This window comes from Suricata suricatta, chromosome 14 (assembly GCF_006229205.1).
Source record: "Suricata suricatta isolate VVHF042 chromosome 14, meerkat_22Aug2017_6uvM2_HiC, whole genome shotgun sequence".
NCBI classification, from domain to species: Eukaryota; Metazoa; Chordata; class Mammalia; order Carnivora; family Herpestidae; genus Suricata; species Suricata suricatta.
Window position 1 is genome coordinate 83,675,863 of NC_043713.1, and position 23,735 is coordinate 83,699,597.

The following is a 23,735-nucleotide window of genomic DNA, read 5'->3' on the forward strand; positions in this document are numbered from 1 at the left end:
TTCTTCACAGAATCTTAAAGCGGGAGAGGTAGGGAGAAATGGAGAAAAGAAAGACCCTGAACAAGCCTCTCTTCACCACAAGTAAAACAATCACCAAAGATCATACTTCTTAATGTGCTTGCTCAAGAAAGACTATAGAGAAAAAGCTGTGAAATCAAGTATATCCAAAAAAGGAGGAGGGAGAAAAATAAAAAACGGGAGAGAAGCCAGTCAGGGCCCACAGGCAACACCAAGGATAACAGAGCATTGGAAGGTGAGGGAAGGCTCTTCCATTTCTTCTTATTTTGTCCAGAGTCATGACGGCACACCGACAATAAAAGTGGGGAAGAAAAGGGAAATGGTAGATAAGCTTCCAATCAACATCAATCCATGGAATCCTTAGAAAAAAAACCCAAAAAAGTTTCAAATGTTCTTAGAAACTGGAGACAAAGTGGGGTTGGCAAAGAAACACACATAAATCCTCATTCTGCTGTTAACTTGTGTGCCCTTGCGCAAATCACTTAAATTCTGTGTCTTCCCCACCCCCACTTCAGCCCTTTCCCCACCTATCAAATAAGAATGCATACTACGCTAGGGGTGTCTGGATAGCTCAGTGGGTTGAGCTACTGACTTTCATTCAGGTCAGGATCTCACAGTTTGTGAGTTTGAGCCCCATATCAGGCTCTCAGCTGTCAGTGCAAACCCTGCTTCAGATCCTGTCCTCCTCTCTCTGCTCCTCCTCCACTCATGCTCTCTCTCAAAAAGAAATAAAACACAAAGCATTAAAAAAAAAAATGCATACTATGCTAAATGACCAGCCTCCTTCCTTCTCCCTCTATCTTAGCTTCCCATACCTGAATTAAAAAAAAAAAAAATCACCAAGAGTGTGATTTTTCTGTCCACCAACTGGACAGACAGGTAAATTTCAAAGCCAATAAAATGGCAACCGAAGGTCACCAAGCTTTGGGTCAAGGAGATAAATGAGGGGGGAGTGGGGAGACTGTGGAACCTGGGGGATGCCTGCCCAACACACAAAGTACATGTTCCCAACTAGAAGGCTATTTAACTAGGTGGGGAATGTGGGCCCAGGGTCGTCAGGCACTCCTGTTTTTCAAGAGAACCCGGAAATCAGGATTTTTATGTGGTAGCAACAAATTCAAATTTTTCAAAATACTGTAGAGTCCCACCCAACAAAGCACATCTGTCAACTGGCTTTGGTCCATAGTCTACCAATTTGCAATCTCTGCTATATATATATATATGTGTGTGTATATATATGTACACACACACATATACATACATACATACACAGACACACATATTTAAAGTAAACTCTGTGTCCAATGTGCCAGAACTTAAAACTGCAAGATCAAGAGTCACATGCTCCACTGACTGAGCTAGCCAGGCGCCCATTAGATTTTTTTTCAAGTTTATTGATTTTGGGAGACAGTGAGTGAGGGAGCATCAGTGGGGTAGGGACAGAGAGAGAGGGAGAGAATTCCAAGCAAGCTCCGCCCTGTCAGTACAGAGCCTGTTTTGGGGTTTGACCCACAAACTGTGGGATCACGTCCTGGGCCAAAGTCGCTCAACCCACTGAGTCACTCACGTGCCCCTCTTTTTTGTTTTTAATGTTTGAGAGAACAAGAGAGAGAAAGCATGTGCAGGGGAGAGGCAGAGAGAGAAGAGACGGAGTATCTGAAGCGTGCTCTGTGCAGAGCGCCCCATGCAGGGCTTGAACTCACAAATCACAAGATCATGACCTAAGCTGAAGCCACCCAGGCACTCCCTGTTATATGTTTCTTAACTGCAAGATCAATGGAGAACTTTTGGCATATTAAAGGCAAACATAAGCTGGACTGGGAACCTGTACTATATACATTAAGAAAGCAAAATAAACAAACAAAAAAAAAGAAAACGCAACCTCAGGGTGCCTAGGTGGCTCAGTTGATTAAGCGTCAGACTTGGGTTCAGTCATGATCTCACAATTCGTGGGTTCAAGCCATGCATGGGGGTGTATGCTGTCAGCAGAGAGCCTGCTTGGGATCCTCTGTCCCCCACTCTCTGCCCCTCCTTCACTGGTTCTCTCAAAAATAAACGAAAGAGAGATAAGAAAGATAGATGAAAGAAAGAAAGAAAGAAAGAAAGAAAGAAAGAAAGAAAGAAAGAAAGAAAAATGCAATCTTATTTTCTAAAAATCAATCTCCATGTTAAGTCGTTGGCACACAACCATTAAGTAAACTGGGTCCTGCCAGCACGCACTCTCCTAGTCCCTGTTCAACACCTCAGGCAGACGGCTGTGCTCTCTCTCCAATTCCTTATTCCATCCCCAAATCTTATCAATCCTCTGGTATTATTACACGTTCTCCTTTTTTTCTTTCCTCTCACCCTGTTCTAATCATTCTCTTTATAGTCCCCCAAGTTTAATTTCTTAATACTTCCCTTCTGGAGTATTTAACCAACTTTCCAATCTGCCTCTCTTCCCCACCTGATCCATTAACAGGATCCTCCATTTCCAGTGGCCCCTAGGGGTGCTGTATCAAGTCCGAATCTTTAAAATTCAACTCAGGACCCACCAAAGTGCCAAATCCAACGATTCCAACTTTCTCCTGGTTTACGGTCACCTAAACATGTGGCCACCATCTCCTCTGTGCCAAACAATGCGTTAGCTCCCTTCCTAAATTGCCCTCTTACAGTCTTGTCAAACTCAAAACTCAAACTCCATTATGCCTCCACTACAAAACAAAACCTTCCTAAACCATTTGAGTCCAGGGAGATCTCCTCTTCCTCCAAATTCGTAACGCTAATTGTGAGTGTCCCTATGTACTTTTTGCTGTACCTTCTATTACTTAAACCATGTGCTTGTCAAATCCTGTGATTACGAAAGGGGGAACCATGTAGTACACCTCTTGTTCAAACCCACCACACACATGCAGCGTTATACACAGCAATGAAATAAATGTACAGAGTTAATGAACTCAAAGCATACAGAATTTCCAAACTATATAAAAAAAATTACTTCTAACTAGAACACTGTATGATCTGACAGCCCATAACTAACTATATATTCAAGTTCAATCCTAAAATGGACACAGGTATCAAATACTTTTGGTTAACTCCACATTGTCTCTCATCAGATGAGAATCACAATAAAATGACATGAGGACTGCGTGTAATACTACACCCTATCAAATATGCAAGCTATAATCACCTTGCTCAGTATGTTAGTTTCAGTAAGATTTAATGCATATTCATTAGTTTATGCAGTTGCGTAGTCCCCCCTTGCCCCAAAAAAGTTTCCTGAGGGTTGTTTTAGAGTACTTTTAGCCAAGTGTACTTCCTTACCACACAATACAGAGACAGCTTTTAAAACTCACCATGGTTGGGGAAAAACTCCTCATTTTCATGTCGTTTATCCATATTCTTGCTACTTCTTTATTAGAAGACTCTTTCTTTACTGTGCCATTGCTTACATCAGCTGAGAAGGAGAGTCATTACATTTTAGAACAAAATGTGAATTTCTTTTCCAATAGTTTTTTAAAAATTTAGTAGTTTACCCACTTCACAAAAGAATACCAATCTACTTATCACTAACTTAAGCACAAGGATTAAAAACATTCAAAGCAACGTGTTATCATGGAAGAATTAACCTTAGAAAACAAGTACCTTAAACAGAAATGTATATACAGGAATCTTTAAAACTCTGATAGTTTACCTTTTTGATAAAGACACCTTAACCTGAAGTATTTGATAGTGTATTCCAACATAAATACCAACAGCTAGCATTATTTTGGGACACTTCACTTGGTTCATCAAAAAACCCCACAAAACTTGGTGTAATCACCAAGACAGAATCAATCTCACCTGAGTTGATACTTGCTTTCAAGGCAAAATTATTTTCTTGGAAGGAAACAACAATAATAATAATTTAAAAATTCTACATTCCTCTTCTGCTCAGAATAAAATCCAAACGATGAATCTTTTCTTCTTCTATACCAGTGGTGTGCAAACTCTTTTTACATACAGCAGGAGAACTGACTCCTTCAAGTATTAGGCCAAGTAGAACTTCCTGAGGCTAGAGCCCCAGCAATCAGCCTGCATCCCTGAAGTGCTCACTTCAGGTACCTGGGATCCTTGAGATCACAGTGTGAAAATCACACCGGGCAGACTGATTGGATCTTACCTTCTCTACCAAAAGACAGGGAGTGTTTGGAAGGCCTGTCACTTCGGACTCCAAAATAACAAAGTGTTAACAAATAAGGAAGCTAGAACAGAGATAATGAATTTCTTTGTTTAATGTAACTATGCGAGAGCCGGTGAACAAACAGTTCACAGAGTTACAGGACTGGAACTCGAGTGAGAACTCAAAACCCAAACAGAGACCCAAAGGGCTCATGGCTCCAAAGGGGGAATGCCCATAGATAAGTAAGGGAGGAACATGCAAAACCCTGCTCTTTGCAGCTACATACTTTTACTGTTCTTCCCATTTAGTAAAAAGATGATCCTCTGCTACAACACAAAAGTACGCTTATCTTCGGCGTTCACTTACATGTTTCTTTTTCAGCCCTGTTCTAGTCTGACAGTTTCTCAGGCTTCCACACAAGGATGGCCTTGATTTGTACTCTTTTGTCTTTTTAAAATTACTCCACTGGATATGGGAGATGTTACTGTACTTACTAAGCGATACTTGATCAGCTCCAAATCTATCCTGTTTTGTTTTGCTTTCTAAAGTTCCCTCACAATAACACAGTCTTCTTTAAATTATGAAGACATGTGCTGCTCTGAGGAGTAGAATACGCAGAAAGCCACTCAAAAAAGTAGGAGTATTTCTCCTCAAATTCAGAAACTTTTCATGAAAGCTCCTTCCACTAACTGCTGATCACCCCCTGCCAAGTCTCCCAGTAGCCGTTCCAGAAGTGGCCCCGCACCCCAGCTAGGTCAGGGCCATTATTTTCTCCATGGCAGAAAATAAAAATCAGTCCTAGTCAGTTAAAATGATTTTTCAGCAGACAACTAGCTGCTAAGCTGCAGTTAGTTCAGGACAATGACCTTGAGTAAACTATAACCATAAAGCCACAATGGTATGAACTCAAAGATTAAATTATCTGATATTTTTAATTCATGGACCCTGGAGACAAAGTTAGTTCTACATCACACTACACTTTTTGACCATTGCTTTAGAACACTCCAGTCTTCTTTATAAACATAAACACAACTTCCAAACAGTTAATTCTGCCACAAAATTACAAATATCAAGTATAAAAACTTATTTCCCACAATTAGAAATATAAAGCAATTATTTGGAAAAAGGAACTATCTATATAATACCTTATCACCTCATTCCAAAACCCTAATAAAATACTATTTATGTTCTAGTATAAATGATCAGGAACCTCCATTCTATCTCCTTAATCCAAACATACAATAATCCCAAAGAAATCTACTTTTAAAAAAGGCACCAATTCCTATGCTAAAACCATAAAATAGTGGTCAGTTTAGGCTATAACTGAGGACAGTTATCATTTCCAACAGTGCCTGCCATAGAACTGTTACATAAAAGGCACTCAAATATACTTCAGCTGAATGTAGAGGGAAGGAAAGAATTTCCCTCTCAAGAATTCACATTTTTCAGTTCCTAAAACCATACTAAAATTATATAGCTAAGATTTTTTAAAACACCAATTAATTCTATTTAAGCATTAAAAATTACCTTACTACACTAAACATGGAGTTTCCTCTAAACACTCCACTTAAAACTGTAACCTCTTCCTGTCCCATACCCCATTTCTGTTTCTTCCCATAACGCTGATCCAGATCAGACATACTAGATAACTCTGTTATGGTCTGTCTCTCTCCATTAGGATGCAAGCTCTATGACAGCAGAGATTCCAACAGTTTTTCTCCCAGCCATAGCCTCAAAATCTCAAAACAGTACTTGGCATATAGTAGGCACTCAATAAATATTCGTTGAATAAATGAGCAACAACAAACTCCAAAAAAAACCCATATAAAATCTATATTCTTTATACATAACCTCTTTAAAAATGTAATCAAACCATTGTTGAACTTTTCCCCTTTAAGCCCTATCCTTAAGGTATTACAGATTAGCTAGTGGTGATGGTTTAACAACTGTGAATAGACTAAAATCTACTGAAGTGTGTATTTTGAAAGGGAAAACTTTATGGTGTGTACATTATATCTCAATAAATCTGTTTTTTAGACTATATGGGGCTCGCTCCTCAAAAAAAATGCAATAAATTTTGTAACAAAAACATGTATATTTTAAAAAGGAATTTGCTGCGGCATCTGGGTGGCTCAGTTGGTTGGGCGTCTGACTTCAGCTCAGGTCATGATCTCACGGTTCAGGAGTTTGAGCCCTGTGTCGGGCTCTGTGCTGACAGCTCAGAGCCTGTAGCCTGTTTGATTCTGTATGTCCCTCTCTCCCTGCCCCTCCCCCACTGGTGCTCTGTCTCAAAAATAAACATTCAAAAAAATTTAAAAAGGAATTTACTAAATACATGACTACATACAAGCATGAAGCCAATGACAGTTACAATCACAAAACTATAAAAGTCACAGTTAAAACAGTAAATTATCAGTTTAAACCCAGTTACCTCACAAATGGTCCAAAGACCCTTAGCAATAGCATCCACAAAAAGCTTGTTAAAATGGAGAATCTTGGGCCCCAGCCCAGACCTACTGAATCTGATTCTCGTTTTGAAAAAGATCACGTAAAGTTTGATAACCACAGACTTAAAGGACTGAGAAAGTGTTAGTCAGTTATTCCCAATATATAAAACCTGTATCTCATGAGTTAATGAATGTAGCCCCCTGGAAATTCCATGCTTCAAAGTAATGCTAAGGCTTCTAAATTTCTTCTTCCTTTGAACTGTTTAAATACGGTAATTGTACAGTCATACAGACATCTCCTTCATGCCCAGTTCTTTTAAGACCCAAGCAAACCCTTAAAAACACACTGACCTATCTTCCCAAAGGGAGACAGGTGACACTACTGAAAACAGAAACTTACTAGCTGCTGTTGCAACTGGCTGAGCAATATTAGCTGGTGGCTTCAGTTTCATGAGTTCGTTCAGACTATTATTTTTTAGTAAATCTTTCAGCTGAACCTGGTCTTTTGAAGGGGCAGAGGTCACGGCATTTCGTACTGCTGGTGCTGAGACCGAAGGACGTGTGTTTGCAGTAGTCTGGATAAACTTTGTTAAAGTGATGGTCTGCCTATTCGTTGTTACAGGCGGTGTTTTAGTCATTACAATTGTAGATCCCAAGGTCGGAAGCTGATTTATTTGATTCAGCACAAATGTCGTAGTAGATGGAGGCTGCTGCTATAAAAGAAAACCGTAACACATCAGACCATTGACAAGTCCTTTACTGTCTAACACAGCCCAGATCCACAAATATGGAAGACCATCTAAAAATCTAAAACCAGGGGCACCTGGGTGGCTCAGTCAGTTAAGCGACTAACTTCAGCTCAGGTCATGAACTCATATTTCATGAGTTCAAGCCCCACATCAGGCTCTGTACTGACAGCCCAGAGCCTGAAGCTTGCTTCAAATTTTGTGTCTCCCTCTCTCTCTGCCCCTCCCCTGCTCACACTGTCTCTCTCCCTCAAAAAAAAAAAAAAAAAAAAAAAAAAAAAAAAATTAAAAAAATGTTTTTAAAGAAAGATTAAAAAATAAATAATTAAATAAGTAAAAGTCTAAAACCAGGGGCTCAGTCACTTGAGTGTCTGACTCTTGATTTCAACTCAGGTAATGATCCCAGAGTCATGGGGTTGAGCCCCATGTCAGCATGGAGCCTGCTTAAGATTCTCTTTCTCCCCCTGCTCCTTCCCTGGCTCACTCCCTCTCTCTCTAAAATTAAAAAAGAGAAACCTGAGCGGCTCACTCAGTTAAGCATCTAACACTTGGTTTGGCTCAGGTCATGCTCTCACGGTTTCTGGGTTCATGCCCCACATCGGGCTCTCCAAGCCTGCTTGGGATTCTCACTCTCTGCGTCCCTTCCCTGCTCCCACATGTGCACATTCGCACGCACTCACTCTCTCAAAATAAATACTTAAAAGTTAGTAATAAAAAAATAAAATCTAAAACTGACATTATTTCTTACCTAACCTTGGTGCTATATTTTTAATTAAACATGACTGACTATAAACTACCAAGTTAAAACATACCACTTTGAGAGAGAAAAAATTGTATAGTAGTAATGTGACATTTTCTATAGCTGTCAGGGGCAGCAAGCATTAAATATCAAGCTGTGATGTATAGCATCCCTATATAATACAAAGACTAGGAAGAGAAAGAATTTCTAATCCCAGCAGTGCCTCAACTAGGTCAATAACCTTAGGCAAATCACTTCACCCCCGGAGGCCCAGGCTCTCTGAAGTCTATTTTCCATATCTAACGTTCTGTGATTCTTCTACAATGCCATTTTGCTACCATACAGACGATACCAATGTTTAGAACTTAAAAGATAAAACTACCAAGCAGTGTTTTTGTTGTTGAAGATTTTATTTTTAATTAATTTCTGCACCCAATGTGGGACTCGATCTCATGACCCAGAGATCAAGAGTCCCATGCTCTAACGACTGAGCCAGCCAGGCATCTCCAACTCCAAGCAGCGTTTTAAATACCTATCTCACACGAATGATCCAGGGAATACACCAATATCACCAATATCAAATATAGATACTACCTCTGAGCCTAAGAAAAGCTATATAGCATTTTATTTTTTTTACAGTTGGGGGGTGGAAAGCAGACGTTAGGAGCTGGACAAAAATGCAGGAAAAAAGGTCAAAGATTTAAGGATGATAAAGTATCTGTGATCTTAAGCAACTGAAGTACAACTGAGTATTTTTATAAAGTTCAGTCTCTACTTCTTTCATCTTCAAAGTAGTTCTTATTTTTCCATGACTTTATAGTAAGAATTTTGTAGATTACCACTTGTCCCCCCCTTTTTAACGCAGGCAACTTTCTTAATTATTTTTTTAACATTTTTATTTATTATTGAGAAACAGAGCATGAGCATGGGAGGGGCAGACACAGTATCTGAAGGAGCCTCCAGGCTGAGCTGTCGGCACAGAGCCCAACGCAGGGCTCGAACTCACAAACTGCAAGACCATGACCTGAGCTGAAGTTGGATGCTTAACTGACTGAGCCAAACAGGTACCCCCAAGCAGGCAATGTTTTTTTTAAAAATTTACATAACTAATGTCTATACACAATGTAGGGATCAAACACAATCCTCAGACAAGAGTCACATGCTCTTCCAACTGAACCAACCAGGTGTCCCACCACTTACCACTTTCAAATAAAGCCCTCAACAATTATCATAAATTATCAAATTTTTAACTAGGTTGTCCTTTACACCACTAGGCTTAAGTTAATAAATGCTACTTTTAAGGTTAAATCAGAGAAACTCTGTATCTAAAGCACAGTTACAATCACATAATGGCAAAAAGCTGAAATCAACCAGGAAGAATGAAAAGTGTAGTGGGTTAATAATGTAGCTCATAAATTTTGTATCACTTACAAAAAGTATATTCAGAAAATTTTCTGTTTTGTCCTAATTGTCTTTTGAGCAACATAACTATCAGAAGAATGAAAGAAATATTTTATCAAGTAGGCAGTGAGAGCAGCATGTTGGAAAGAAGCAAAAAGCAGAACTAGTAAGATAAAAACTATTTCATATTATAGGTCATTTTCTGACTATAATCCTAAACCGTTTTAGTAATAATGCCCAGTATAAACTGTTCTCACCCTGACATTTAACAGTGCTGGAGCAGGTACCGCTTCTTGTTCTGGCTTAACAGGGACTGCTGCTTCGGTCTCCAAACCCAGTTCTAACGCACTAAGTGGCACTGACTAGAGAGAAAATAACATCAGAGAAAGAAATAAAAAATGACGGCAGGGAACTGTTTCAAGAACCAAAGATGTATTAATTTTATTAAAACAAAAAATGTCAAGTTTTACGCTCAAAAAAAACCTGATACCAAGTATAAAGTAATCATCTTTCCAAGTACAACATCTTCACAAAACTATGCTAACACCAGAATCTTATTTTTTTAATTTTATTTTAACATTTATTCATTTTTGAGAGACAGAGCTGGGGAGGGGCAGAGAGAGAAAGGGAGACACAGGATCCAAAGCGGCTCCAGACTCTGAGCTGTCAGCACAGCCCAATGTGGGGCTCCAACTCATGAACCGTGAAGCCATGACCTGAGCTGAAGTCAGATGCCCAACCAACTGAGCCACCCAGGCGCCCCCAGAATCTTAATTTAGTGTAGTGAAACCTCAGAAGGCCCCCCTGAAATACAAAGACAACTAGTAAGGCAATTTACAAACCTCTCACAAGAGTTCTAAATTATACATCTATTTTATATAAATATATATGTATATCAAAGCAGAAAACATCTTAATTTTTCACTGCAAGTATTTTCCATCTCATGAAGACTAATAACAAAAATAACATGAACATGTATATTTAAAATTATGTTTTGGGGTGCCTGGGTGGCACAGTCAGTTGAGCACCTGACTTGGACTCAGGTCATAATCTCACGTCTCAGTCGGTGAGTTTGATCCCTATATCAGGCTCCCGGAACCCACTTAGGATCCTCTGTCTCCCTCTCTCTCTCTGCCCCTCCCCCACTAGCCATGTGTGCACTCTCTCAAAAATAAACATTAAAAAAAATTTTAAACATGTCTTAATAATACCTATTTCTATGAGTAGAAATCAAAATTAAGCAATCCACTTTTTACAGAGGCTTTGGAAAACTCTTACCTGCTGAACTGGAGGAGTAGGTGTTGGAGTTGCAAGCCCCGCATCTCCACCATCAATATCAAAGAGGTCATTTGGACTAATTCCACTCTCACTCAAAGCAGCAAGCAGTAAATCTTGCCCTGGCTCCACCATCTTTAGAACAAAATATTTAATGTTAACATAAAAAACTTAAAATGACAATTAACTCTCTTCTAAATATAAATCATTTTCTACCAGATCCAGCCATTTGATATTTATGAAGAACCTACCACATATCAAATAAGAAGGACTAACGAGAAACAGTCTCTGATTCCAAGAAATTCACAGTAAGATGGAAAGGACAGAGAAATAGGTAAAACGAAGCGAGAGTATTTGTGTACAAAATGCGGTGGGAAGAGAAAAGGAATGCTCAACTTTGCCTGGGGAGAGAGGGGACAAAGATGACTGGGAACTGAGTCTTGAAGAAATCACCAGGTGAGTGAGCATCTTCTGGACAGTGCATTAAAATTTATGGAGTTGTGAAAGACGTTACTACTTTAAGAACAGTGGTTAGAGTAATTTACCATTGGGATGGACGCTCAGAACAGAAATCCAAGGCTCAGACAGGTGATCACAAGAGCTGAGGAAAATGTCACCCACAACCTTCTATACTATGCTAGAGAGTTCACTTAATCCCGTGGGTGGTAGGGGTCACTGAAGAGTTTTCCAAGAGAGAACTGCATGACACAGTTATATTTGTGACTTAAAATATGCCATAGAAGTATGAAAGCAAACTGAGAATAGGTAGAATAAGACCAGAAGCAGAGAGACATTTTAGGAAACTGCTTACGGTAGACCAAGAGAGATGATATGCTATAGTAACAGAGTGTGGCAAGATATTTAGGAAGGACAATCCATAAGACTAATTTTACATAGAAGTTCAAAACGTGGGGCACCTGGGTAGTTCAGTGGGTTAAGCGTCCGGCTTCAACTCAGTTCATGGTCTCACTGTTTGTGGGTTTGGGCCCCGCATCGGGCTCTGTGCTGACAGCTAGCTCAGCGCCTGAAGCCTGCTTCAGATTGTGTCTGCCTCTCTCTCTGACCCTCCCCTGCATGTGCTGTCTCTCTGTCTCTCAAAAATAAATAAAAAATACATATAAAAAAAGAAAAAAAAAAGTTCAAAATGAAAGAAAATATGAAATACACAAAAAGCATCAATTGATGGATGATTAAAGATAAGCCAACACAAAGTGAAAAAACAAATGCTGAGCCCAGGACACATAAAAATGGGTTATATAGTTTAGTAGGGGAAAATGAAGCAAATACATTTTAGGTTTGAGTTTTCCAACAGTACTCTAAGGAACCACATGTACTTTGATCCAAGGTATCAAAGTAATTTAGCACCAAAACGGAGTTCTGTCCGTTTTGTAGGGGTAAAAAGAAACTTAACAACTTTCTCAATTTTTAACTTTTGTCATTATCTGAAATAACTAATTTACATACATAAACATGCAAAAAATGACTGTACTTGTTTTTCTCAAAACACTAATTTCATGTTACATAAATACACTAATTTTCAGCTAGTTTGTTTATTCTCAGGCTGTGTGACAGAAACAAATGTGAGTGTCTTCATTATGTCCTACTAAAAGAAAGGTGTTAGCCACCATGACCATCACTTCCCATGTATATAAGAACTGCTGTTTCAAATGAAAGCAAGATACTTAACAGAGAATTCCTCTACTAGGTAGGCCTGTCACATAAGCCCATGTATCAATTAGAAAGAAGTTCTAACAGAAACATGAATGAGTTTAAGATAAAAACCACAGATATCCAGAAATGAAACAAATGGCAGACTATCTGAAGACGGTCTTAAACAGCCCCAAGGAAGAAAAGGTAAGCCAAATGAATTTCCCCCAAAAATTTTTAGAAAAAGGAAGTCTACGGAATATATGTTGAGCAGGAAGGAAGACAGTAAGGAAACTGACGACTAATCATGTTCTCAAAGCTCACACAGTGCTTAGGCTCTTCACATACACTATGAGCCCACAGCCCCCAAAAAGATAGGCATTACAATTTTAGAGATGTAACTGAGGCGCAGAAAGCTTACATTACCTACATCTACCGAGATCTGGATTGTTCAAACTCCCAAAGCCCATGCATTCTCTTTCCAACGAATAAGTCAAGTCGTCAATGTTGCTAACCTAAGAAGTTTCAATACTTAACTTTGGAATAAATGCCAGTTTGAGATTAAAATTGGAAGGAAAACAGATTATTGGGCAGCAAGATGGAAACGGTATGAAAGGAACTGAAAAGAGGAGACAAATAGGAAAAATGTCCCAATGGAGATGTAAATAAATGGCTGACCATACTTTACAAATTAATCCAAGTATGTAGTACAAACATGTACCGAGAGCTAAGCCAATGCTTTAGAAACATTTTCAGGGGCACTTGTGTGGCTCAGCTGGTTAAGCATCTGACTCTTGGTTTCAACTGATGTCATGATCTCACAGTTCATGGATTCAAGCCCCACATCCAACTGTATGCTGACAGTACATCACAGCACAGAGCCTGCTTGCTCACTAAGTAAATAAACATTTAAAAATAAAAAATAAATAAAAATAGTTTTAATCCACAAAATACTTCACTAAAACCAGTGACCTGGGGGAATGTGGGGTGGTCTTGGTCTGCTTGCTATGACTAATCCTGACCTAGACTGATAAAACTCCAGAGATTATCAAAATGTTATCTTTTAAAAGACAGTATTAGAAATAATGATTTACTTATATTTGAAACAAAAATACATGGTTTTAAACCGGTGACTCCTAAACTACACACCAAAGAACACTTGGGAGGCCAAGGGATCCATTAATCCATTAGATGCACACCAAGCCCTGCCTAATTATACTAAAAAGTACAAAAACATCATTAATGAAAAAAAAATCACTGAAAAGCAGTACTAAATTCATGAGAGGTTTTTGAAACATATTTTCTGAATGAGCACTGAAAGTACAAAAATATTATCATGGAACGGAAAACCTTGGTATTTTTACAAGAAATAACAGCATGGTTATAAATAACACTCTCAATGACCTACTGACAATTCATTCACAGGAATCACAATTTGAAATCTCTAACCTCAGTAGTGGCTTGGTAATGACAATGACTTTTACAAGCTATTAATGAAGATTTTAGGTTTAGATACATCTTATACACAAATTCTAGGGATCCTTTTTTGAAATTTTCTGTTTATTTTTGAGAGAGAGAGAGAACGAGCATGAGTGGTGGAGGGGCAGAAAGAGCCCAAGACACAGAATCCAAAGGAAGCTCCAGGCTCTGAGTTGTCAGCACAGAGTCCAATGTGGAGCTCGAACCCACGAACCATGAGATCATGACCGGAGCCCTTGTCAGACAGCAGACCAACTTAGCCACCCAGGTGCCCCTAGGTATCCTTTCTTAGCCAACTGAGCACAAATTCTTTACTTGCACTTGTTTGCAGTGAGAAAGGGGGAAAGGGATACAGAGGAACATTTAATGCCATTCTCTAATCCCATTAGGCAACACTCTTAATATTTAACTTTCCTATTCTGAAACTATTACAGACTCACAGAATTTCAGTGTCCAGGCTGAGAGATTCTTAAAAAGGTTATATTATTCAATCTTCTCCTCACCTTACAAGTAAGATTTATTCTTCAGAGGTAAAACAACATTTTCACTTTGAGCCCTCTAAATACAATATAAATGCAAATACTGTTAAATAGATGTAAGAGAACGGTGTTACAGTATATCTAACAAAGGATTTCGTAGCTTAACATGTAGCAATGTAACAAACCCAAAAATTACTAACCTCAGAGTGACTATCTCAAACAATGAACAACAAAACATTCCATTTCTATCATAAACATATTAGAAAATACCACCTATTTCAACATAGTACACCTATGAAAGTCTACGACAAGAAACAAGGACACAGTAGTAGAGAGAAACGGGAAGAGCCATCCTTGGCAGGAGGAGAATCCTGAGAAACGACAGCCAATCAGAAGAATGGAAGGGTACAGTTCCCACTGATAACACCAACACTGAAACCTATCAACCAAGACAGGATTGCTCTAGTCGAGACCTAAGGCAGATCTTTACAGCTCTGCGCAGATACAAGGGGTCTGGGTCTATCTGCACCAGTGGCAGCATAGACATGACATGACGCCAAATAGCGTATCTGGGTTCAAATCTTGGCTACATCATGCACCTGTAGTAGAACATGATAAAACAATAACAATGTGATCCAGTAGTAACTTGTTTCCTCAAATGGGAATAAAAACAGAACCTATTTTATAGGATTGTTATTACATAAATATTATATTACTAGCTATTAACTATCATTTTGCTACTAAATATTAGTAGCATGTCAAAAATACAGGTTTCTTCCACATCACTGATGCAATACTATATTTTCTAAACTACCAACTTTACTTGTTGGCAATCTATTCAATAATTTCCATGGGGCGCCTGGGTGGCTTAGTCAGTTAAGCCTCCGACTTTGGCTCAGGTCAGATCTCACGTTCGTGGGTTCGAGCCCTGTGTCAGGCTCTGTGCTGACAGCTCAGAGCCTGGAGCCTGCTTCAGATTCTGTCTCCCTCTCTCTCTGCCCCTCCCCGACTCATGCTCTGTCTCTCTGTATCAAAAATAAATTAAAAAAAAAATTTTTAAATAACAATTTCCAAATATTATGTCTCACTTTTTTTCCCTCTCCCCTCCCCAACCTCTTATGTCTCACTTTTAACTCTGCTTCAACTTTGCTTTTACAAAGCCCAGCGTAACGATTCACATTTAGTTTAAGAAGTTGAAGGATAATGACCCACTCAGAATTTAGTTAATATAGTCCATGAACAAGGTACTTTAGTATCGACTGAAGGCTGGTTCCTTAAATAAGAACATCAGGAGAGGGTTCTTGTTTAGCCCTGGGTGGGTCCAACTCTTGGCTTCAGCTCAGTACATGATCTCACAGTTTGTGAGTTCAAGCCCCACATCAGGCTCTGCACTGTCAGTGCTTGGGATTCTCTCTCCCTCTCTCTCTCTGCCCCCCCATGCATGCACACTCACTCTCTTGCTTTCTCTTCCTCTCTCAAAATAAATTAAATAATAATTTAAAAAAAGAACATTAAGAGATATAGAAAATAATATTAAAAAGTTCATTAACAAGATTTTCATTACCTTTAGGAACTTAATTTGTATTTTTTTAATAGCTACTTTTCAAAGGAGCAATTGTTCACTAAAGCTTGCCTCTTCCTGCTGTCTCTACAAAACTTATAGGAAGAATGGATTCGCAAAGGAATGTGCAAATAACAAAATTTCAAATAGGCTTTACAAAAAAGCCCCTGAAAGAATGGAGAAGGTGGGACAACTTTCTTGATTACCACCATCAACTTCAGATAGTTAGACACCTTGAGATTTACTACAGTGTTAATTTTCTTTCTCTTTTAACCCTTCAGGTAACCCATGAATAAATATTTTACCTGTTATCCCTTTGTCACAGATAAAACTGAGGCTTAGAGACATGAACTGTAACAAGGTAACAACAAAGCAAGCCTGGAGCTGAATGAGAAACCCAGGAGCTCTGACCCCACATCCCCCTAAGATACTGTACTCTTAACCCTAGAACATATTTTTCAATCTGCTGGTCACGCCACAGTGAGTTGTCAAGTCAATTCAGTGTATCATGATCAGCATTCTTAAATATTCAGCACAGAACAGAAAACTAGTGCAGAATGTATAGAGAGAATAAACATGATTTCATGACATGACTTTTTCAGTTCCACGTGTGTACATGTACTAGGTCACAATGTAAAACATGTCTTACATGGAATACAACAAAAAGGTTTAAAACGTTTTTTGTTTTTTATTTATTTTTGAGAGACAGAGAGAGACAGTGCAAGCAAGGGGAGGGGCAGAGAGAGAGAAGGAGACACAGAATCCGAAGCAGGCTCCAGGCTCTGAGCTGTCAGCACAGAACCTGACCCAGGGCTCAAACCCACAAACCATGAGATCATGACCTGAGCCGAATCTGGATGCTTAACCTTAAGACTGAGCCACCCAGGCGCCCCAACAAAAAGGTTTTTAAATCCTTACTCTGTATTATATACTGCCTCCCAAGAATTAAATAAGCAAGTTAATCTGGTGGGTTTTGTGCTGTACTCACAACACCAGAGTTCCTGCCCTTCAGGAGCCTATCTTTCCATCGACACAAAATTTCAGTACATCCCAAGACTGTCCTTACTAAGAAGTTCAACTACAAAGTGAATCTTCAACATTAAAAAAAAAAAAAAAAAAAATAGACAACTGCAAAAATTTAGGATATCGTTTTGGTTACTAATTAGCTATTTAATTGTGAAAGCATTTCTTCTCAGAAAGTATCTTTACACCAACTTTAGGCAGGCAAAGCATGGGAACCGAGAGACTCCTGAAGTCAGGTGACTTGGTAAGACCAGACCTCAGATGCAAGCGTTCAGGACCTTCACAGGCCACAAGTCTCAAATCAAAGCTCAATTTAGAAACTAAGAAACACCGAAGTATATCTGCAGCTAGAGTCTCTGAGATGAATCATTTTTTTATAAAGCATGTAAAAAACTCCAAACTGTCAGCTTTCAAGCAGTACATAATTTCAGCAAAGCCCTCAAGTAAAACTGCCTTACACTTAACAGCATTCAATGAATGAATTAAGGGCCTGGACTGTAAGCCACCCACTGAGCCTCCCTTTCTAATACTAACCCACCAGTTAGAGTAAAAACTTACTTAAAATTCTATAGACAATTGTGTGTAACTAAGGTAGACTGGGAGATAAAAAAGCAGAAACCAAAAGAAAAAATAAAGATGCTTTTCCAGATAATCTAAATTTTGGAAACAGCTTCTTTAAACACGAAAATTAAAACGTTCCCTTGCCCGCAATATCACTGTCCCATGCAAGGCACCCACAACAAATTCTGCATTTTATCCTAGAAAGTCTATACAAACTATTTTTTGGGCAATGATGCCGGCTTTCCCCACATCTTATGAAAATCACTTGATTCCTGTAAAAGTATTGGGGGAAACGAACCCCTTCACAAGGTTAGCTGAGTGTCTCTGAGTGTCAAGTCTATCTCCTGCTCTAGGACAACTCCGGATTTGACAGCTTTCTAGATAGACCTTCCCGGCCGAGTCTATACAAGCCTACTTCGTCCCTAATCATGGCTGTCTAGAAAGAAAGAAAGAAAGAAAAAAACAACATTTTACCCAACATAAACTGCTAATAATCAACTTTCAAAGGTCAAAGGGGACCCAGTTTTTAACCTTCCCTCAGCAACACGTGTTTAGTACAAACTTCCGGGTGCGGTTACAATTGGCTGCGCAATTCAATGGATAAAAACGTTGCTTTATTCGACTCTCATTTTCTTGCCCGTTCTTTCCCCACGTTTCTCAACCAGCGACTCCCCAAAACAAAAGCTTCCTACAGTAAACGCAGCCCGCACATAAAAAGGGCTTCTCTGTGCGAGGATCAAGTTAGTGGTCCGCAAACATTAACCAAACAGCGGCACAAAGCCGGGCTGGAAAGGGGAGGAGCTGGATGCCAGGGTCAGGAAAGAAACAATCACAAGGGTTTCGGGCACATCCAAATCTCCTCCGCGGTTAAACCGATCCTAAACCACTTCAGGGAAACCACCAGCAGACACTGGTTTGGGGAACTTTAGACGCTCGTTACGCCAAGCACTCTAGAGTAAGCAAATCCGCAACCGCCTTTCACTGCATAGATGTTTAGGGTCTGGGAGGCGAGCGAGCTGGCGACAAAATTAACCTAATCACCCGGTGAGGCTTGAAGGGGGCCCCCACGTGTCCCACGTACCGCTTCGACGCCCTGAGGGCGAGGTAATCAGAAAACCGCAGGTGCGGGGTCCAGATTTGGGGCGCTCCTATCGCCTCCCGCACTCGCCCTAAGCCGGGGGCAATCCTCCGGCAGGAGGACTTTTGAAGGGTTGCGGAGCTCACTTTCCTGCGGGTCCGGGACCTCACAGTCCCCGAGTAGAGCGGAGAAAGCAAGGGGGGCGACCTAAGTAGAGTCGGAGCCGGCGTCCGCAGACCCTGCCTCCCCGCCCAAACTGGGTGCCTCCGGCCCGGGACAGCGGGGCCCCGGGGGCCCGAGAGCCCCACGCGCGGCGACCGCAGGGCCCGGCGCTGACGGGCGGATGAGGCGAGCGCAGCGGGGCTGCCGCTGGGACCGTGCCCCCGAGAGCCCCGGGGCGCGCAGCTGAGGGGGCGGCGAGGGGCGAGGGAGGCCCCAAGCTGGGGTGAGGTGGCTGCCCCCCCCAGCCCGGCCCCACACGGCCCCCTGAGGAGGGTGGGAGTGGGAGGCTGGCTGTCCGGGAGGGGGAGTGTGGAAAGAGAAGAGGGATAGGGAAAGGACTTACTTTCCCCGCGGAATCCGACGCCGGAACAGCTTCTCCCGGGTGGCGAGAGCCTGAAGAACTAGAGGCGACTGGAGCGGAGGCGGCGGTGGCGGCGGCAGCAGCGGCGTCCGGCTCTGCCTACCTCCCCGCCGCCATCTTGACGCCCCTCCTCCCGGCCCCCCCGCCCAGCCGGAGGGGAGGGGGTGGGGCGACGGATGAGGCGCCGCGCGCACGCAGCGCGCTCCGCGCGCCTCACGTGACTTCCTCCCTTCCCTCCCCCCCACCCAGCTCCCCAGCGCCCCCCTCCGCCCCGCCTCTCTCCTAGATGAAGGAAGATGATTTCCCCCCCCCATCTTGACCGCCCTCTGCCTTCACTGCCAAGCACGGACTCCGCCGGCCCCAGCCGACCCGGTACCAGTGGTTGGATCCAAGAGAATTCCGGAACCCAAACGGTCCATTACCGCGGCTCCGGGGTGGGCGAGGGGTGAGGGGGCCGGGTTTCCGAGAAGGGGGAGGGGGGAAGGCGAAGGCCTCCTAGAGGAGTCACGTGTCTACTGCTTCCGCCGGCGCTCAAAGACCTCGCGAGAATTTCGTTCCCCCTCCCTTTCTGCCCCGCGGGCCGTCGGGAGGAAGGTCGGCGGTCTGGTTTTGCCACGAGGAGGTCAGCCGGTGGGCCGGGCGCATGCGTCCCATACCTGCTTTCAAAAGTCGGGCTAGGAGGGGCCCGAAGCTATTTTCAAAACCCTTTTGGTGTGTGGCTTAGGCCCAGGAAGTTATCTAGTGGCGTCTCTGTCACTTTGGAAAGCTCTTCATTACCCAGTCAATCCTAGAAAAAAATATTCGCGTATTCTTTGCTTGTTAGGCTCGCTCAGAGCACTTTATTCAGTATGAAACCACAGTAAATATAACTCGGAGACCTTCGGCTGACCCACTGCCATTATCATACCCTACCCAAAGGAGTATGAGCAGAGTCAGCCCCACTTCTTTTTTCTGAACACACTATTGCTCTTAATGATGGCTGCAGAAAAGGTTCGTCGCCACCACCTCTCGCTTCCTTATTTTCTTCTCCTTCCCCTTATTCTATTACCACTACTACTGTTACTATTGTTATTATTAAATGACCTAACAGAATAAACAAATTAACTTCTTGGTAACCCTTTTGTAAAGTCATTCTGAATGCTGTTTGACTCCGTTGCTTAGGTAATGGGCACGCCTGGGCGAGTCTTGCCCCCTACTGGCGGCGCATCCCGCTCGCCTTGTGTTGAAAGAAACCAAGTCCCCAAACACTTGGAGGTTGAGGTGTGAGCTCCTCAGGAGAAAGTAGAGGGAGAGTGGGGAGGGGGGAAAAAAAAGTAGTCTTGGCAAGATGATTATGAATCTTCCAACTTGGCGTTTATATACATAAGTATATATTTTATGTATATATACATATATATGCACATTTAAATAAACATTTTAAATTGCTGACTAATTATTTTGCTTTCATTATTTCATTTCATCCTTACAAAGAAACCTGGTAAAGGTAAAAATGATAAAACGAATCCCATGAGAACAAGGCCCTCATGTGTCCTGTTCACTGCTAGCCACCAGACCAGTCCTGTGTATGGTCTAGTGTAGATGACACCAAACAAGCTGTTACAAATCTGTCACATTATGAAAGGAGAAAGGATGCAGCAAAAAAATCTAAGACATTGTGTTTGATGCATCAGTGTCTTCTGAGCTTGCCTGGTACCATTTGGTTTCCAAGTGGCCCTCAAACTCTAGCTGCACACTAGGGCTACGGAAATACTAGAGTCCAAAAAGTGGAGGTCTGACCTAGAAACTCCCACCTTAAGAGGTACTTTCTGAGCATCCAAGCCAGATCCTTGCTGCCAGACCTACATAATCACCTTCTCTGGGACCAGAGTAAAAGGTGATATTTCAAAAGAGATTGCAATATACATATTTGCAGACAATGTCATGCCCAAGGTTATTCACTGCAGCATTATTTGTAGAATCAAAAGATGGGAAACAAACGGAATGTCTGGAGGAAAGGACCGGTTAGCTGAACTGTGGTACTTGCTTACAGTGAAACAGTTGTCAAAGAATGAAGCGCCTCTATCTGTGAGGACGTATAATGATATATTTTGCTTTCCTGTACACATAGAGCATCTCAGAATGACAATGCAAGGAGCAGCAGTTTCAGGGGCTGGGAGTCGAGCTACTGAGGACCAGAAGCAGGAGGTTGATTTATTGGGTTCACCCAGAATAGAGATGCTGTTGGAAGCAGCTAATTCACAATCAAAACAAAACCCTGTTGAGGCATGGTATTGCCTTGCCCATGGCTGTGAAAACTGCACTTCTCACTCAACAGGTATTCATGGAGTCCTTACTATGGGCCAAGTACACTGTTAGATATTAGGGACACAAATTTAAGAAAACCAAATGTGCATAGATTAATGCCCTTACAGTGTTGCGGCACCTGAGTGGCTCAGTCGGTTAAGCCTCTGATTTCAGCTCAGGTCATGATCTCACCGTTCCCGAGTCTGCGTCCCACATCGGGCTCTGTGCTGACAGCTCAGAGCCTGGAGCCTGCTTGGGATTCTGTGTCTCCCTCTCTCTCTCTCCCTCCCCTGCTCGCAGGCTGTCTCTCTCAAAAATAAACAGTAAAAAAGTGTTCAGTGTCGTTACATTGTAGTGGATGTTCATCCAAAAATTACACAAAATGTAAACCTGTAAACTGTGACGTTGCTACAAAGAAGCTAACAGCCTATTACAGAGGGATTTGACCTCACCAGGAGACTCAAGGCTTCCACAAGGAAGTAGGAAAAGTAGGTATTACCTGGGCAAGAAGAGGGCACTGCATTTCAAGACGAGGAAACAGCACATGCAAATGTCCTGAAACAGATAGGAGCAAAGCAAGGAGAAGCAGCAGTAACAAGGCAAGTGCAACGGTCGTTGAGGCAGATGTTGTCTCTCCGCTCCAAACCGGGCTTCTCGAGGCTGCAGCGTGACGCGCTGCAAAACCACATGTCTGCGCTGCAGCCGTTTCAGTGTGTGTTTCTGCAACAGGGCGTGCCGGAGGGAGACGACAGTGCTGGAGGAGAAGTTTCCTGGGAACGGCATCCCAACCACACTCCTTCACCCTGGCCGCTGTGTCTCCTTCCTGTAGCAGCAGCCTTCCTTGGTCTCCACCAGACTTAGGGGACCGGCCTCACCAAACCTTCCTCCCAGAGGGCGGGACCAGCAGGAACCTCCCCACGGCCACCCCCTAAGGACTGAGGTCCGAGCGCCAGCTGAGCAGAGCCCCCTCCTTGGAGTTTAGGTCTGAGCAACACAGTCCCTCTTTTCTGTTTCTAAGTTTAATGACCCCAACCCCTCCCTTCCCTCCTTCCCCTTAGCCTGGGTGGTGGGAGCTGCTTCCTGCAGTCGGAGAGGTGATGCCTTAAAATTCTCTTGTCACCCTTTCAGGTTACCTAGTTAACCACCTTAGCCCTAGTTAACAACTCTTTACATTAATGGATCTCTATTCAAAACTGGTGTAGTTTCTGCCTCCTGTCTGAACCTTGATTGACATAGCACCTAGCAGGGAATTATCAGTAGGATTATAAAAATAGATGAAGGTCATTCTCAAAGAGCCTTTTGAAACAGAGTTTGGACTTTATTTTGTGGGCTACAGGGAACTCAGAAGCCTATTATGCAGAGAGCTGCCATGGTTGGCTAGGCATTCTAGAAGGATCACTCTGGCAGCCAAGTAGCAGAGGGATCTAAGAACTGGGCTGCAGATATGAGGAATAGATAAATCAAGAGAAGATAAGAACAGAAGCTGTTATGGAGGAACATCGTTGGCCAGTGGAAGAGGGCCAGGTTCAAGATATGTTTAGGAGATAAAGCCAACAACACGGAGTGGCTGGTTGGACAGGGGTTGAGAGGAGGGAGGAGCCTAGAAGAAGCCTGAGTTTCTCACTTTGGAACCTAGGCAGCTGAAACTCTGACCTCAGGACGACAGAGGTGAAGAGAAAGACAATGGATTTGGCTTGAGATAATGGGGAAAGTTTGCTTATGTAACAAACACCCCAAAACCTAATGACAGCACGACAACGATTTTGGTTTTTTTCTCATGGTTCTGCAAAGCTTGGCTGGGCTCCGCCAGGATGCTGGGGTAGCTGTCTCTGTCTCTCTCCGCGTGGTCCCTCTTGTTGCCTCACAGCTCTTACATGGTGGCTCTGGGCCCCAAGAACAGAAACGCAGGGGCTTCCAGCGTCTCTTGAATTTTAGGCTTACAACTGACCAAGTGATGTTTCCATCACATTCTGTCAATTAATAAGGCCTCACAAGATTCAAAGAGGAGGGGCTGGCTGGCTCAGCTGGTAGAGCATGCAACTCTTGATCTTGGGGTTGTGAGTTCAAATCCTGCAATGGGTGTAGAGATTGCTTAAAAACAAAATAATTTTTTTAATGTTTATTTTGAGAGAGAGAGAGAGGCAGGGGGGGAGGGGGAGAGGGAAAGAGAGACAGAAAATCCCAAGCAGGCTCCATGCTCAGTGCAGAGCCCAATGTGGGGCTCAGTCCCACAACTGTGAGATCATGACCTGAGCCAAAATCAAGAGTTGGATA

The 23,735-nt window shown here is 42.1% G+C and overlaps 1 protein-coding gene across 8 annotated transcripts in view; it reads right to left on the reverse strand.

Annotated features, from left to right (window-relative positions):
• SBNO1 (strawberry notch homolog 1) overlaps window positions 1-19,349 on the reverse strand; it is a 64,799-nt gene extending 45,450 nt beyond the window's left edge. For 2 of the 8 annotated variants that reach the window (XR_003902342.1, XR_003902343.1), the window contains exons 1-5: window positions 19,161-19,349; window positions 10,771-10,902; window positions 9,750-9,854; window positions 7,007-7,319; window positions 3,354-3,454 (exon numbers count right to left, since the gene is read on the reverse strand). Coding sequence is in view for 6 of the 8 variants with exons in the window: in XM_029921319.1 (XP_029777179.1) it covers window positions 3,354-3,454; window positions 7,007-7,319; window positions 9,750-9,854; window positions 10,771-10,902 (651 nt within the window). In the remaining 2 variants the exon portion in view is untranslated. Of the gene's footprint in view, window positions 1-3,353; window positions 3,455-7,006; window positions 7,320-9,749; window positions 9,855-10,770; window positions 10,903-18,598; window positions 18,761-19,160 lie in introns of those variants that run through there. The other 6 variants (XM_029921319.1, XM_029921314.1, XM_029921317.1 and 3 more) reach the window with 5 other exon arrangements.
• Between the last annotated feature and the right edge of the window lie 4,386 nt (window positions 19,350-23,735).